Below are 18,225 nucleotides of genomic sequence, written 5' to 3'. Positions count from 1 at the left end.
CGAGATGATAACTTGTGATTAATGGGTGGATTTGAGAGCATCATTTATCAGAAGCCCTCGAGCTGATGGAAGCGTTTAGCCAGTAAATGTGCTGTTCAGGAAGTGAGAAGGGATGACTGTCCAAGAGGTGCAAACTTGACATGAGGAGATAGCTCCAGTAACTATCTGCAGCTCCCAAAGACAGCCTGCCCTGATTTAATTCCATCCTCTCCGGGGCTTGAGTGATCCAACACAATGAAAGGATTAAACGGAAGGGAGACAACTGGAAGAGGAGCATAAGGTCCTTCACACAAGAGCGGTGAGGAAGGAGAGAATGTTTCTATCGGTTGACGCAGAAACTAAGTAGTAAGCAAAAATTATACTGCATATGCAGAAGTAATGAATACATACAGGAATATGAGATGTTTCAATATTTTCTTATGAGAAGGCCATTCAGCCCATTGAATCTGTCGAATTCTCAAAGCAATCCCTTCATTCTCATTCCTCCAGTTTATTGCCAGAATCCGTCAGTGCCCCAGTCATCTAAACCAGAGGCAACTTACAATGTCCAATTAACCTGCCAACCAGCATATTGTTAGACTCCGGGAAGAAGTCAGAGGACCCCAAGGAAATCCACAGGGACACAGGGCAAAAATGCAAACTTGACACAAGCTGAAGGTCAGGCTGCTTCCACTTGCAGGAACAAAGTGACAGTAGTACTGCTTGTTGCACCACACACACCTACACAACCGCCAATATAGACTGCAGTCTGCGTTAAAACTTCTGAAGAGCAGGGAAAAGATGGATAATACAGTGCAGGGAGAGATGAGTTGTCCAGTGCAGAGAGAGATGGGTTGTCCAAAGCAGAGAGAAATGGGTTGTAGAGTGCAGGGGGAGATGGGTTGTAGAGTGCAGGGGGAGATGGGTTGTAGAGTGCAGGGAGAGATGGGTTGTTCAGTTCAGGGGGAGATGGGTTGTACAATGCAGAGAGAGATGGTTGTACAGTTCAGGGGGAGATGGGTTGTAGAGAGCAGGGGGAGATGGGTTGTAGAGTGCAGGGAGAGATGGGTTGTTCAGTTCAGGGGGAGATGGGTTGTACAATGCAGAGAGAGATGGATGTACAGTTCAGGGGGAAAAGGTTGTAGAGAGCAGGGGGAGATGGGTTGTCCAGTTCAGGGGGAGATGGGTTGTAGAGTGCAGAGACAGATGGATGTACAGTTCAGGGGGAGATGGGTTGTAGAGTACAGGGGGAGATGGGTTGTCCAGTTCAGGGGTAGATGGGTTGTAGAATGCAGGGGGGAGATGGGTTGTAGAGTGCAGGGGGTGATGGGTTGTAGAGTGAAGGGGGAGATGGGTTATAGAGTGAAGGGGGAGATGGGATGTACAGTGCAGGGGGAGATGGGTTGTAGGGTGCAAGGGGAGATGGGTTGTAGAGTGCAGGGGGAGATGGGTTGTAGAGTGCAGGGGGAGATGGGATGTACAGTGCAGTGGGAGATGGGTTGTAGAGTGCAGGGGGTGATGGGTTGTAGAGTGCAGGGGAGGATGGGTTGTAGAGTGAATGGGGAGATTGGTTGTAGAGTGCAGGGGGAGATGGGTTGTAGAGTGCAGGGGGAGATGGGTTGTAGAGTGCAGGGGAGATGGGTTGTAGAGTGCAGGGGGAAATGGGTTGTAGAGTGCAGGGGGAGATGGGATGTACAGTGCAGTGGGAGATGGGTTGTAGAGTGCAGGGGGAGATGGGTTGTAGAGTGCAGGGGAGGATGGGTTGTAGAGTGAATGGGGAGATTGGTTGTAGAGTGCAGGGGGAGATGGGTTGTAGAGTGCAGGGGGAGATGGGTTGTAGAGTGCAGGGGGAGATGCGTTGTAGAGTGCAGGGGGAGATTGGTTGTAGAGTGCAGGGGAGATGGGATGTACAGTGCAGGGGGAGATGGGTTGTAGGGTGCAGGGGGAGATGGGTTGTAGAGTGCGGGGGGGGATGGGTTGTAGAGTGAATGGGGAGATGGGTTGTAGAGTGCAGGGGGAGATGGGTTGTAGAGTGCAGGGGGAGATGGGTTGTCCAGTTCAGGGGGAGATAGGTTGTAGAGTGCAGGGGGAGATGGGTTGTAGAGTGCAGGGGGAGACGGGTTGTCCAGTTCAGGGGGAGATGGGTTGTAGAGTGCAGGGGGAGATGGGTTGTAGAGTGCAGGGGGAGACGGGTCGTCCAGTTCAGGGGGAGATGGGTTGTAGAGTGCGGGGGGAGATGGGTTGTAGAGTGCAGGGGAGATGGGTTGTAGAGTGCAGGGGGAGATGGGTTGTAGAGTGCAGGGGGAGATGGGTTGTCCAGTTCAGGGGGAGATGGGTTGTAGAGTGCAGAGACAGATGGATGTCCAGTTCAGGGGGAGATGGGTTGTAGAGTACAGGGGGAGATGGGTTGTAGAGTGCAGGGGGTGATGGGTTGTAGAGTGAAGGGGGAGATGGGTTATAGAGTGAAGGGGGAGATGGGATGTAGAGTGCAGGGGGGGATGGGTTGTAGAGTGAATGGGGAGATGGGTTGTAGAGTGCAGGGGGAGATGGGTTGTAGAATGCAGGGGGAGATGGGTTGTAGAGTGCAGGGGAAGATGGGTTGTAGAATGCAGGGGAGATGGGTTGTAGAGTGCAGGGGGAGATGCGTTGTAGAGTGCAGGGGAGATGGGATGTACAGTGCAGGGGGAGATGGGTTGTAGGGTGCAGGGGGAGATGGGTTGTAGAGTGCAGGGGGGATGGGTTGTAGAGTGCAGGGGGGATGGGTTGTCCAGTTCAGGGGGAGATGGGTTGTAGAGTGCAGGGGGAGATGGGTTGTAGAGTGCAGGGGGGGATGGGTTGTAGAGTGCAGGGGGAGATGGGTTGTAGAGTGCAGGGGGAGATGGGTTGTAGAATGCAGGGGAGATGGGTTGTAGAGTGCAGGGGGAGATGCGTTGTAGAGTGCAGGGGAGATGGGATGTACAGTGCAGAGGGAGATGGGTTGTCCAGTTCAGGGGGAGATAGGTTGTAGAGTGCAGGGGGAGACGGGTTGTCCAGTTCAGGGGGAGATGGGTTGTAGAGTGCAGGGGGTGGTGGGTTGTAGAGTGCAGGGGGAAATGGGTTGTAGAGTGCAGGGGGGATGGGTTGTCCAGTTCAGGGGGAGATGGGTTGTAGAGTGCAGGGGGAGATGGGTTGTAGAGTGCAGGGGGGGATGGGTTGTCCAGTTCAGGGGGAGATGGGTTGCAGAGTGCAGGGGGAGATTGGTTGTAGAGTGCAGGGGGAGATGGGTTGTAGAATGCAGGGAGAGATGAGTTGTAGAGTGCAGGGGGAGATGGGTTGTAGAGTGCAGGGGGAGATGGGTTGTAGAGTGCAGGGGGAGATGGGTTGTAGAGTGCAGGGGGAGATGGGTTGTAGAGTGCAGGGGGGATGGGTTGTCCAGTTCAGGGGGAGATGGGTTGTAGAGTGCAGGGGGAGATGGGTTGTAGAGTGCAGGGGGAGATGGGTTGTAGAGTGCAGGAGGGATGGGTTGTCCAGTTCAGGGGGAGATGGGTTGTAGAGTGCAGGGGGAGATGGGTTGTAGAGTGCAGGGGGGATGGGTTGTCCAGTTCAGGGGGAGATAGGTTGTAGAGTGCGGGGAGAGATGGGTTCTCCAGTTCAGAGGGAGATGGGTTGTAGAGTGCAGGGGGAGATGAGTTGTAGAATGCAGGGAGAGATGAGTTGTAGAGTGCAGGGGGAGATTGGTTGTAGAGTGCAGGGGGAGATGGGTTGTAGAGTGCAGGGGGAGATGGGTTGTAGAGTGCAGGGGGAGATGGGTTGTAGAGTGCAGGGGGGATGGGTTGTCCAGTTCAGGGGGAGATGGGTTGTAGAGTGCAGGGGGAGATGGGTTGTAGAGTGCAGGAGGGATGGGTTGTCCAGTTCAGGGGGAGATGGGTTGTAGAGTGCAGGGGGAGATGGGTTGTAGAGTGCAGGGGGGATGGGTTGTCCAGTTCAGGGGGAGATAGGTTGTAGAGTGCGGGGAGAGATGGGTTGTCCAGTTCAGAGGGAGATGGGTTGTAGAGTGCAGGGGGAGATGAGTTGTAGAGTGCAGGGGGAGATGGGTTGTAGAGTGAATGGGGAGATTGGTTGTAGAGTGCAGGGGGAGATGGGTTGTAGAGTGCGGGGGGAGATGGGTTGTACAGTACTGGGGGAGATGGGTTGTAGAGAGCAGGGGGAGATGGGTTGTAGAGTGCGGGGGTTGATGGGTTGTCCAGTTTGGGGGGAGATGGGTTGTACAGTGCTGGGGGAGATGGGTTGTAGAGTGCGGGGGTTGATGGGTTGTCCAGTTTGGGGGGAGATGGGTTGTACAGTGCTGGGGGAGATGGGTTGTATACTGCAGGAAGAGGTGAGTTGCTCTGTGCAGGGGATATGTTGTACAGCAGAGTGTCATTTTGTTTGCTTACTAATCATTGGTTTTCAATATAGCTGTTGTATTTATTTTTTTCTAAATGCAGACATCGAGGATGCAACATATGCTGTCCCTGTAAAGGCATCAAACAGAAGACCACCAGATGAGTATAATGTTGGGTAAGCTTAAGGCAATAATGAGACTAATGGACTACTGAAGTTACATGTGATTCACTGGATGTTGATTTATTTAATTTACTATTATGTTTCAGAGAGCTGCTGGTTTTGTAAGAACATCCAAGTTTGCTTCTTTTACCCGTTATTTCCGTCTTTCTCCTTAAGATGCTGTCTGACCATGGCAGCAGAGTGTAGTCGGGGAGCCTGGCATCCTCTGATCTCAGGAGACAGGAGAAAAGAAAATGGTTTTTCTTATTGTCAGTTCAAGAGCAAGCCAACATAAAAAAGTTGCTAATGTGATGATAGAATAAAGTGAAATAATTTCTCCTTTAGACTAACCATTTTGTCAGGGCGATTGGGGCTTTGATGTGATCTAGGCATTGCCTTTCTTCCTGTCTATCCACCTTTTCCGTTCATACATTCAATCCATCCAAAGTTTTTTCTTGTTCCATTCATTCTGGTAGAAGTCCTGGTAATCAACATCGACGCACAGTCAATGTTTTCAAAGGCATAATTCATAACCAGTCCTGCAAGAGCTTTGGTTCTGTCTGTGCCCTTTGGGTTACATCTAGCAACAACAGAAGGACCAATGAATCTGGCATCTACACTGAACCATCAAAAGCGGCTGCTGGAGTCCAAGCTTAAGTTGTAACTCTCTAAATTAAAAGCAAGTATGCAGGGGTCAGGGTTGCCACTTGTCTATCCAGAGGAACGCAAGATTAGTCCTTTCAATGGCCCAGCCTTTCACTTGCCTCCTGTAACCTTGTGCAATAGTAGTATAGAGGACAGAACTTTTTTTTAGCCAGATATTCAGAAGGAAAGAATCACTTTGTGCTCACTGACTGGGTTTTTCTATACTTAGTTACAGCCCAGCCATGAAGGTTGTGAGGTTTGTGAAGGATGCCAATGTTGGCTTGCAGCTGGCCGGAGGCAACGACGTTGGAATATTCATTTCTCGGGTTCTCGAAGACAGTCCTGCTGCCAAACAAGGAATCCAGACAGGAGATCAGATTTTAAAGGTAATAGAATGTGAAGTAATCCAATCACAAACAAGAGAAACAAATAAGAGAATGTGAATTCCTGATTATTATTATTATTGATAGAAGCGAGAGAACAAGTGCTGGTAAATAGCGATAGTATAAATAGATACTTAAAAGTGGGCTGAATGTTTATACAGGTATGACAGTATGACTCTGAGACTCTCTCCCATGTTGTTCATTATTTCTAGGTAATTTATGCTCAACAAGGGAAAAGAACTTACTTAACCTAAGGTCTCATTTAGACAGACCTATATACATTACCATCACCACCACATTATCCCTTCCTGTTCCTCCACCCCCACTCCACATAGCCAGTGATTTGGGCTCACTTGAGGTGATCTGGCAAAGGCATTTGCCAAGGTTAGACAAGAGCAAAAGCCTAGACTGATCATTAGGATGGTAAAGACAATATTTCAATGCATAGGTCTACACAAAGAATTTACCACCATTGCCTGGGGTGGCAGAGTCTGAAGCATCATTTAAAAGGCAACACAGTTGGTATTTGGGGAAAGAGAATGGTGAAAGTTTAAGGATCAAGGATCAACTTTATTCAGCTTATACATTTACATGTATTACGAATTTGCTGTGATATGTTGCCATGACGCGCAACAAAAACAGAAATATTCAACAATTATAAGAATACGAATTATATAAAATAAACTTAGAGGTTAAGTACAAATATGGAATAAAATGTGCATAAATACATAAATTCTAACATGCATTTACAATGTAAACAGCATTATATAAAGTGGTTTATAAAGTGTGAACAATGCACTACAGTGACTGAGGTAATACGTAGAGAGAAGGGAGGGAGTGGCTAACTAGAATTGTTGACCAGACTAACTGCCTGCGGAAAGAAATGTTTTAAATGGCATGATGTTTTTTTTGGTTTTAATAGCCCTATTGCGCTTTCCAGCAGGGAGCTTTGGGAAAAGGTAGTTTGCTAGGTGGTAGTGTCTGCAATGATTTTTCCTGCCCACTTCTTTGTCCTGGACACATACAAGGCATGCAGTGATGTTAGACTGCAGACAATGACCTGACAGCTGGCTGTATTGCGAGAGGATGCAGTGAGTAATAGCTGATGTGAGAATGCTGTCTCTGATTGCAGTGTAGAATTACACCAGTCGGTTCCGGATGAGATGGTATTTTGCCAGCTGCCACAAGAAGTACATCCTCTGCCGAACCTTTTTGTTAATGAAGGAGATATGGTTCTCCCATATGAGGTCCTGCGAAATAATAAAACCCAGGAACCTGAATATCAAAATGGCGCTGGCAGTAGAGTTGTTGATGAGTGGTTGGAGAGAAGAAATGCTTCTCCTGAAGTTGATATGCATCTCCATGGTTTTGAGGGCATTCAGCTCCAAGTTGTTGTGATTGCACTAGGACACTAGTTTGTTTACTAACTGGTGCTACTTAGATTAAATGTCAGAGAATGGATTTCAGTTGATCAGAATGTGGATTCCTCCACCAAATGTGGAAACAAAAGGAACAAAATTCTTTAAAATAAAATTAGGAAGTTTTTTGAAAAGGAGCAATATCATAGTCTATTGAGAAAGCAGATATGGGGGTTCAAACTCACCTACTTATGGAAATTAACACCCACCATATCAGTAAATGAACCCATATTGTGCTGAAATATTATTATTCTACATTGCATGTAAATATGGGTAAGTATTATAAATAGCTCCACTGCCTTCTGGGCACCCTCGGGAGAGACAAAGGCTATTGGAGTAAACCCAGACAGCAAATCCGGAGTGGAGCCCCTAAGGTGGCTGGACGTCATCGAACATCCTTCTGGCAGCTCCTGTAGCCAAGCTGGTGCCAAACATATTACTTCATAAGCTTTCCTTTGGACTATACTGGTGAGGCCGAGAGGGGGATCTTGACACCTGGGCATCACAGGATCTCCACACCTTCCGCCCAGGTGTACGAGGATGATCATCATCACCCATTGTCCTTCGGGACAGACGGATGCCAACCACAACCGCATTACATAACAGGCAGGTGACTGACATAACACCAGGAGGTTGACTAATAAAACAGAAACCCCAAGCCCAGAGGAAAAGAGAATAGTCTCTGAAACCCATCAGTCCATAAACATCTAACAGACAATATTTCAGCAATTGCTTTGCCTTTAACGGTGATAAACCAATCTGAATTAGATTAAAGTGAAGTTCAACATAATTATTCTTGGCCCTGAAGGTAACTTCTCGACCAGTATTGATCCATATATGTAGCAAGGTCTGTTTCCACTCAGATGGCTGAATCTACTTGTGGAGATGTTGCAATTGACCTCCTTATTCTTGAATTAATACTGTACCTTATCTCTCTCCAGCAATTCTTGTCAGACGTATAGGAATAGATGTTGCGTGAATAGAGAATTGGGGTTTGATATATTCTCAATTGTACTCTACATCTTCCAAACGATCACTGTCAAGGCTCCTTGTGATTAATTATTGCCTCTTTCACCTACAATCACAATTATGAACACTAAGCCATTTATCCTTTTGCCTAAACAGGTGAACAACGTCAGCTTCCAAAACCTGACTCGTGAAGAGGCAGTGCTGCTCATGCTGGACATACCAAGGGGACAGCAAGTGGAGATTAGAGCTCAGAGGAAGGAAGATAGTGAGTGTAACCTGCTAGTAAATATCTTATCTCCTGTATATGTTCGAATGAACAGTACTGCTCCCCTGAGGGCTGACTTGTGCAGATTTTGTCTGTAATTCCTAGCCTCCAACAGTACCTCATCAAAGAACTCACTCTATAGACGTGAGCTCAAGCCATGAGATTCAGACGACCTTTTCAGTAACCGGGGCACGGTATTAGAGGACACTTCATATGTCACTAGGTGTCATGTTAGTGGATAGCTAAGTGAACCCAGACTGATTTAATCCACTTTATTTCAAGCTCTACAAGTTTTCTTCACTTTACAGTTCTGTTGAAGGGTCTGTGATCTGAAATGTTGACTTGTTTTCTCTTCCACTGATAATCCTCAATTTGCTGAGTACTTCCAGAATTTCCTGTACTGGTTTAAACATTCTACATCATTGCCTCAGCTGAGATTGACTGCTTTGGCACCATTTCCTTAATACATAATCACACAGCAGGGAAACAGGCACTTCGGCCCATCGAGTTCATACTGACCATCAAGTGCTTGTTTCCATTTATCCTACATAAATCCTATTTTATTCTCCCCATTAGACTAGCACTACTACAGCGCCATTGACCCAAGTTAAATTCCACCATGATCTTCAGGTGACTGTGTGGGATTCCTCCGAGTGTTCCAATTTCCCCCTACATTCCAAAGGTCTATGGGTTAGAAGGTTAATTGGTCACAGGGGTGCAAATGGGGGTGGGGGGCATGGGCACATCAGGCCAGAAGAGCTTGTTACCATGCTGTCTCTAAATTTAAAAAAAAAGTTAAAAATCCTGTCAATTGTATTTATCACTCACCTACATATTAGAGTCAATTTACAGTGGCCAATTAATCTAAGAACATGGGCGTTTGGGATATGTGGAGAAACCCATTACAGCAGGAGAAATGCATGCAGTCCCAAGGAGAAGCTGCAAACTCCACATAGACAGCATCAGAGATCAGGACTGAACCCAGTTCAAAGGCAGCAGCTCTACATGTTGTGCCACTGGGTCACTGCACCACTTTTACTGGGTTAATTCCAGGCTTTTGTTTTGAAGGAAAACAAACTTTTAACAAGTCCAAATTTCAAGAAAATATCTGCACCTATGGAAACGGTGTGGGCTCAGTACAGATTGTATATTCTCTCCAGCATACCATTCCAGAGGACCTAAGATACTGTTTATCTGGCTCCAATTGTGTAAAAACACTTTAGTTTTACCAGATAAATCTGTGCTGCTTGTAGCCAGCTTGTGCATTCACATTCTAAGGTTTCACATCTTAGGTGAGAGATATGTACAAATAATTCATAGTATTTCTTTTTCTTCATTAAAGACCATAAACTGTAATGTTTCAATGTAATTTATTGGAAATTGAAGTTCTGCTCAGTTGAATTTCCTGGTGTTATATAGAAACACAAATTGATACAAAAAAACCTTTCTTTCAGTTTTTAAAAAAATGATCAACTCAAATGTTGGTGACTCTTTCTACGTGCGAACCCACTTTGACCATGAAGTGGAGGGACCTCAGGAACTAAGCTTCAGGAGAGGTGATGTATTCCGAGTCATCGACACAATGTACAAAGGGAAGTTGGGAGCGTGGTATGCTATGCGAATTGGCCAAGACTTCAAGGAGCAGCAGAGAGGCACCATCCCCAACAAGAACAGGTCTGTAACATACCTGCAATGCTATAAAGAGTGTGGGCTTAAGGATGTGTGGCTAATGTGGCTTTGTTTCACTATGGCTGAAGAATGCTGAACAGTAGATTTATTTTACCTGATGCACGTAGTTTAATATGTTCTTGAACTCTTATAGACCATAAAACATAGGAGCAGAATTAGGACACCTGGGTCATTGAATCTGCTCTGCCAGTCAATCATGGCTGATTTATTTTCCCACTCAACAACATTTCTTCTGCCTTCTCCCCATAACCTTTGATGCCCTTAATAACCAAGAACTTATCACCCTCCACAATAAGTATATCCATTGATTTGGCTTCCACAGCCATCTGTAGCAATGAATCCCACAGGTTCACTACACTCTGGCTAAAAAGACTTCTCCTCATCTTTCTTCTAAAGAGTATATCCTTCTATTCTGAGGCTGTGCCCTCTGATCCAAGACTCCCCCACTATTGGTAACATCCTCTCCATGTCCACTCTATCTAGGCCTTTCAATATTCAGTAGGATGCAATGAGATCACCCCCTCATTCTTCTAAACTCCTACTTGTACAGACACAGAGCCTTCAAACTCTCCCTATGCATATATACCCTTTCATTCCTGGGGTCAATCTCATAAAGCTCCTCTGGAGCTTCTCAAATGCCAGCACATCCTTTCTTGGATATGGGGCACATAACTGCTCAAGGTACTCCAAGTGTGGTCTGGCCAATGCCTCATCGTTACATTCTTGTCCCACACCCTGGATCCAGCCACACACCCACTCATAGTTCGGACCACTGGTACCAGGAACACACCAACACAGTCCAGAGCACTGTTTCCAGCCATACTCCCACACACGGTCCACACCCTGGTTCCAGCCACACACCCAGCCCACAGGCAAACCCTGGCTCCAACCACACAGCCAGACTACAGTACAGACCCTGGCTCCAACCACACAGCCAGCCCGCAGTACAGACCGCTGGCTCCAGCTTCACACTCCACACCCTCTGGACTTCTGGCTCGCACTCCAATTTGATGGGTGTGCCATTTGCCTGAACATCAGCACTTGCGGATTTGAGCACAGAAACAGGCCACGTGTTTCAAAGTTGCACCAACTGAACTTTGAATAAAGAGATTTCAAATTCCTTAGTTCAAATTATAAGTACAATGTCAGGGTGAGGCTCAGGAAGACTGAATGTGTAATTACGGTGGAACCATTTTTATCTTCAGTGTAGAGTTGGTGGTTTTGTATGTATTATGTAAACAGAACTATTAGAACCATAGAACCATAGAAACCACAGCACAGAAACAGGCCTTTTGGCCCTTCTTGGCTGTGCTGAATCATTTTCTGCCTAGTCCCACTGACCTGCACACGGACCATATCCCTCCATACACCTCCCATCCATGTATCTGTCCAATTTATTCTTAAATATTAAAAAAGAACCCGCATTTACCACCTCGTCTGGCAGCTCATTCCATACTCCCACCACTCTCTGTGTGAAGAAGCCCCCCCTAATGTTCCCTTTAAACTTTTCCCCCCTCACCCTTAACCCATGTCCTCTGGTTTTTTTCTCCCCTTGCCTCTGTGGAAAAAGCCTGCTTGCATTCACTCTATCTATACCCATCATAATTTTATATACCTCTATCAAATCTCCCCTCATTCTTCTACGCTCCAGGGAATAAAGTCCTAACCTATTCAACCTTTCTCTGTAACTGAGTTTCTCAAGTCCCGGCAACATCCTTGTAAACCTTCTCTGCACTCTTTCAACCTTATTTATATCCTTCCTGTAATTTGGTGAACAAAACTGAACACAATACTCCAGATTCGGCCTCACCAATGCCTTATACAACCTCATAATATAATCACCATGTATAGGTTGAATAAAGACTCATCCAAAGTTGTGACCCTGTGATCTGTAACTATTGTAATAACAATTACCAGCCTTTGACTACATATCTAATACCATTTTAAATTCAGACAGATTATCAGCATCTCGCTCTTAAACTAGTATCTCACTGGGGGGAGATAAGAGTCAACCTCAAGACTGTGATTTTGGACTCACACATCCTTCTGCCTGGGCAGCAGATTTCAAATTGGACTATGAATTTTATGATAATCTAGCTGTGTCATTGTCACTGTTACCGATCTTCACTCTTTTATTCTACATTTTCCTCTTAAACAAAATGCATTTTAATTTTTAATCACCATGGTGCATGTTTGACACTCATAATCCAGACCCCGTAGGTTACCAGTCCAGTGAGATATCCAACAGAGTAATGTACCCAAGGCCACTGCAACGTCCACATCTCTGTGCAGTCTTGGGAAAAAATATCACAAGAAAATTGACAGTGGGACAATAAACAAAGCAAATGTTTTGTATTGTTCCTTCCCGCACAGGGCTGAACAAATCGCCAAAGTTGAAATGCAGAAAGTTTCATCGAGTACCTCGGCTGGAGCTCGGGCAGAGTTCTGGAAAATGCGCGGCCTGAGAGGGGCCAAGAAAAATATCCGGAAGAGCAGGGACGACCTTTCGGCCTTGACGATCCAGGGCAAGTTTCCACCCTACGAAAGGGTTGTCCTGAGAGAAGGTACAGAAAATGTCAGAATAAGACTTCAGTCTGTTATGAATGATTTGCTGCATATCAAGAGTGAATTTAGATGAATAAAATCGGTGAAAAGCAGGGGTGACAATTAATATAATCCTCACAGCCTGGACTTATTTCAGCTAAAAGGCCCCATGAAGACTTCAGAAAAATAAATGAAGCTGGGAGGCTCATGGCTGTGCGAGTGTCTGCATGTGAGCCTCGTGACTGAGTAAAAATGAGCCACAAAGGCTTAGGCAGGGCAAATCAAAGAGCAGATGAGTGATTGTAAAAAATGGAAAAAGGGAAAGATGAAGAGAGAGAGTAAGTCTGGAAGAGACAGAGCATTGGAAAGACACAGAGGAAGTGGAAGATAAAGAAAGATATAGATAGATCAGAAATTTGTGAAATATACAATGTCTGGATGAAAGCACCTTGATGTTGCTGGACAATTCAGTAAGAATGTTGGATAAACGTAGAGGATCTTTGGCAAAGAATACAAATATCTGGTAAGACACCAAAGGAGATTCAATAGTAACTTTAAAAAAAAACCATTGGATTTATAGTTTAAAATGACAGAGAGATTGAGTTGTGCAACTGGGGCTGATGAAATGTCTCATTCCTTGTGCCGGCTCAGATCCAGTAAGGTCAGTGGGGTCCATGGATATTTGATGTGTGATTCTATGAACACAAGTGGGATCAGATCCCTAATAATCTCACATCGCAAGATCAAATCAGGTGGTTTCAGATCCCAGACAAACTGTGATACCCAATAGATCAGGACAATGAAAGCTATAGACCTCAGAGTCAACTTGCCAACAGATTGCATCCTTGGGAAAATCAGAACTTTGTGCCTGCTTTATTCCTCTCTGCCCAGTCTCTACCATATTAAGAGTTTTGTGCAACTCTCAAGCCTTTTTTAAATAGGAGTGAATTTAGGTGGAGAGTGAGTGGTTTTGGAGCTGAAAGTGTTGATCAGAGATTTACCTTTGCCTGATGTTTTTGTTTATCACCTATCAAAGAAGGTATTAGGATCGCGTAGAGGTAGACACACTAATTCAATTCTTTACTAGCTTTGGACAGAGATATTTTTCAGCTTTTGGTTAAAATGCTGTGGGCTTAGGCCTCATTCCAGAGACATGAAGTTATAAATTACTGAGGGAATCAGTCAGAAGTATTTTCTTTCAGATTTCATGAGTTCTTATGTAGATGCATAAGGTAATCTGGCACTGTTCCTAGAGTTGTAAGAATGTTTTCCTGGTATCCTAGCCAACATCTATCTATCACTCAGCACACCTAAAACAGAAAAAATATAGAATTGCTCAGTAGGTCAGGCAGAATCTGTAGACAGAGAAAAACAAAGTTAGTGATCTAGAAACATAGAAAACCTGCAGCACACTACAGGCCCTTTGGCCCACAATGCTGTGCCAGACATGTACTTACTTCAGAAATTAACCAGGGTTACCTATAGCCCTCTATTTTTCTAAGCTACATGTACCTATCCTGGAGTCTCTTAAAAGACCCTATTGTATCTGCCTCCACCACCGTCGGCGGCAGCCCATTCCACGCACTCACCACTCTCTGTATAAAAAACTTACCTCTGACATCTCCTCTGTACCTACTTCCAAGCACCTTAAAACTGTGCCCTCTCGTGCCAGCCATTTCAGCCCTGGGAAAAAGCCTCTGACTATCCACATGATCAGTGCCTCTCATCATCTTATACACCTTTATCAGGTCACCTCTCAGTCTCCACCACTCCAAGGAGAAAAGGCCAAGTTCACTCAACCTATTCTCATAAACCATGCTCCCCAATCCAGGCAACATCCTTGTAAATCTCCTCTGCACCCTCTGGAACCTCTTCCGTCCCCATTGATGATGCAAAGATCATTGCCAGAGGTTCAGCAATCTCCTCCCTCGCCTCCCACGGTAGCCTAGGGTGCATCTCATCCAGTCCAGGTGACTTATCCAACTTGATGCTTTCCAAATTCTCCAGCACATCTGCTTTCTTAATGTCTACATGCTCAAGCTTTTCAGTCCACTGTAAGTCATCCCTACAATTGCCAAGGTCCTTTTCCGTAGTGAATACTGAAGCAAACTATTCGTTAAGCACCTGTGCTATCTCCTCCAGTTCCATACACACTTTTCCACTGTCACACTTGATTGGTCCTATTCTCTCACGTCTTATCCTCTTGCTCTTCACGTACTTGTAGAATGCCTTGGGGTTTTCCTTAATCCTGCTCGCCAAGGCCTTCTCGTGGCCTCTTCTGGCTCTCCTAATTTCATTCTTAAGCTCCTTCCTGCTAGCCTTATAATCTTCTAGATCTCTAATATTTACCTAGATTTTTGAACGTGTCGTAAGCTTTTCTTTTCTTCTTGACTAGGTTTTTAACAGCCTTTGTACACCATGGCTCCTGTACCCTATCATCCTTTCCCTCTCTCATTGGAAAGTACCTATGCAGAATGCCACATAAATATCCCCTGAACATTTGCCTCAGCCATACATTTCCCTGAGGACATCTGTTCCCAATTTATGCTTCCAAGTTCCTGCCTCACAGCTTCATATTTCCTCTTACTCCAATTAAACACGTTATTAACTTGTCTGTTCCTATTCCTCTCCAATGCTATGGTAAAGGAAATAGAATTGTGATCACTATCTCCAAAATGCACTCGCACTGAGAGACCTGACACGTGGCCAGGTTCATTTCCCAATACCAGATCAAGTACAGCCTCTCCTCTTGTAGGCTTATCTACATATTGTGTCAAGAAACCTTCCCGAATACACCTAACAAACTCCACCCCATCTAAACCCCTCACTCTAAGGAGATGCCAATCAATATTTGGGAAATTAAAATCTCCCACCACGACAACCCTGTTATTATTACACCTTTCCAGAATCTGTCTCCCTATCTGCTCCTTGATGTCCTTGTTACTATTGGGTGGTCTATAAAAAACAGCCAATAGAGTTATTGACCCCTTCCTGTTTCTAACTTCCACCCACAGGCACTCAGAAGACCAGCCTTCTATGACTTCCTCTTTTTCTGCAGCCATGGCACTATCTCTGATCAGCAGTGCCACGCCCCCACCTCTTTTGCCTCCCTCCCTGTCCTTTCTGAAACATCTAAAGCCTGGTACTGTAAGTAACCATTCCTGCCCCTGAACCATCCAAGTCTCTGTAATGGCCACAACATCATAGCTCCAAGTACTGATCCACGCTCTAAGCTCATCTGCTTTGTTCATGATACTCCTTGCATTAAAATACACATCTCAAACCATTGGTCTGAGCACATCCCTTCTCTATCACTTACCTACCCTCCCTCTCACACTGTCCACAAGCTTTCTCGATTTGTGAACCAACCATCTCTTCCTTTGTCTCTTCAGTTTGGTTCCCAACCCCCCCAGCAATTCTAGTTTAAACTCTCCCCAATAGCATTAGCAAACCTCCCTGCCAGGATATTGATCTCCCTGGGATTCATGTGCAACCAGTCCTTTTTGTTCAGGTCACACCTGCCCCAAAAGAGGTTCCAATGATTTAGAAATCTGAATCCCTGCCTCCTGCTCCAATCCCTCAGCCACGCAATTATCCTTCACTTCACTCTATTCCTGTACTCAGTCGAGTGGCACAGGCAGTAATCCTGAGATTACTACCTTTGAGGTTCTGCTTCTCAACTTCCTTCCTAACTCCCTGTAGTCTGTTTTCAGGACCTCCTCCCTTTTCCTACCTATGTCGTTGGTACCAATATGTACCACAACCTCTGGCTGTTCTCCTTCCTGCTTCAGGATATCGTGGATACGATCAGAAACATCCTGGACCTTGGCACCTGGGAGGCAAACTACCATCTGAGTTTCTTTCCTGCGTCCACTGAATCACCTGTCTGCCCCCCCTAACTATAGAGTCCCCTATCACTGCTGCCATCCTCTTCCTTCCCCTACCCTTTCCAGACCCTGTGCCAGAGGCGTAGCCACTGTTGCTTCCCCCAGGTAGGTCTTCTCCCCCAACAGTACTCAAACAGGAGTACTTATTGTTAAGGGGGACAACCACAGGGGTACTCTCTAGTATCTGACTCTTGCCCTTCCCCCTCCTGACTGTTACCCTCTTATCTGTCTCCCCAGGCCCCTGTGTGACTACCTGCCTGTAACTCCTCTCTATCACCTCCTCACTCTCCCTGACCAAACGAAGATCATCGAGCTGCATCTCCAGTTCCCTAATGCGGTCCCTAAGGAGCTGCAGCTTGACACACCTGGCGCAGATGTGGCCGTCTGGGAGTTTGGGAGTCTCCCAGACATCCCGTATCTGACACCCAGTACAGAACACTGGCCTCTCAGACATACTTCCTATTCCTATTCCTCACATGTAACTTACCTCACCTCGATTCATTATCACCGAAGCTCGTTGAGCCAAAGCCCTTCTACTCTGTAGCCTGCTCTATAAAGCGGTCTTCTTTTGAAATTCTCCCCACCGGTCAAACTCGGTGACGTCTATGCACCTGCGCAGTCATGCCTCGATCAAACCGCTGAAGAAAAAAATGATCTCCTTTTAAACCGTTCCTGCCGGTCAAACTCGCTGACGTCCACGCGCCTGCGCAGTCGTGCCTCGATCAAACCGCTGAAGAAAAAAACTCTCTGAGGGACTTCCCGCAAATGGAGACATTTTTATTTCAACCACTCAAGCAGACTATATAATCATATTCCTTATGAGCAACACACACAAAAGTTGCTGGTGAAAGCAACTTTGGTGAACAATGCTGAAATGCCTGGCCTTCTGCGTTCACCAGCAACTTTTATGTGTGTTGCTTGAAATTCCAGCATCTGCAGATTTCCATGTGTTTGCGTTTTTATATTCCTTATGATGGCTGAGGAATCTTTCTGTACATTACTTGGCTGGTCTCCTTTCCCTGTATTATAATTCTGACCAGATTTCAATTTTCAACTAAATATCTGACTACATTTCAAAAGAAAATAACTGATGACGAAATGTTTTGAGTAATCTTGAAAACTGTGTAAACTTCCTTAGCTATCACATGGCTCTTCCAGGGATACACCTCTGTCTCTCCTTTCCAGAACCCCTTTTGAATCGTACCCTCTAAAATAGGTTGAGCTTTCTATTCATCCTACCAAAATTCAAAGTACTTCTCTGCATTGAATTTCATCTGCCGTGCGTCCTTCCATTCCACTGGGCTAGCTTTACGTTCTATTCGCTTCAACCACACTTTCAGGTTTGTACAATCTCCAAGTTTTCGAATAGTATTGTGGGTATCAAACAGGACTTGACCAGGACTTGGAAAGTAGCACCTTCTTAGGATAGCAATTGTACAAATGGCTAATAGAAGAAAGCATACTTTGAAGATGGTTGGAGGAAAGTATAGTCGGGGTGCTGTCAGAGGTAGTTTTTTGTACACAGAGAGTGAAAGGTGTGTAGAACATATTGCCAAGGTGGTGGTAGAGGCAGAATTAATGTTATTTAAGAGGTTCTTAAATAGACACATTGGTTAAAGTAAAATGGATAGCGATGTGGGAGGGAAGTATTATATTGGACCTGGAGTAGGTTAAAATATCGTGAGCTGAAGAGTTTCTATTGTGTTGTAATGTTGCAGGTTCTAAGTTCTATCACATTATTGTGTCACAATGGTGGGGCATTAGGGAGCAAGGGTGGACCCAAATGCAAGACACATCTTGTGAGGTTAATTAAATTAAGTTTATTGTTTGATACCAGGACAGCAAAGCAGAAGCAGGAATAGCGAACTGGACAAGGACTCAGGACTATGACCAGGCTGGGACTAGGGGTCTGGGCTAGGACT

The 18,225-nt window shown here is 45.5% G+C and overlaps 1 protein-coding gene across 2 annotated transcripts in view; it reads left to right on the top strand.

Annotated features, from left to right (window-relative positions):
• Window positions 1-18,225, top strand: part of LOC140188127 (tight junction protein ZO-3-like) — a 122,130-nt gene that overhangs the window by 84,732 nt on the left and 19,173 nt on the right. For both annotated transcript variants that reach the window (XM_072244104.1, XM_072244103.1), the window contains exons 10-14: window positions 4,446-4,518; window positions 5,378-5,534; window positions 8,075-8,183; window positions 9,638-9,857; window positions 12,246-12,436. In XM_072244104.1, coding sequence (XP_072100205.1) covers window positions 4,446-4,518; window positions 5,378-5,534; window positions 8,075-8,183; window positions 9,638-9,857; window positions 12,246-12,436 — 750 coding nt within the window. The remainder of the gene's footprint in view (window positions 1-4,445; window positions 4,519-5,377; window positions 5,535-8,074; window positions 8,184-9,637; window positions 9,858-12,245; window positions 12,437-18,225) is intronic.

Source organism: Mobula birostris, chromosome 26 (genome assembly GCF_030028105.1).
Source record: "Mobula birostris isolate sMobBir1 chromosome 26, sMobBir1.hap1, whole genome shotgun sequence".
Lineage (NCBI taxonomy): Eukaryota > Metazoa > Chordata > Chondrichthyes > Myliobatiformes > Myliobatidae > Mobula > Mobula birostris.
Note: the sequence above shows the minus strand (reverse complement) of the source record. Positions and strands in the feature narration are given on the sequence as shown.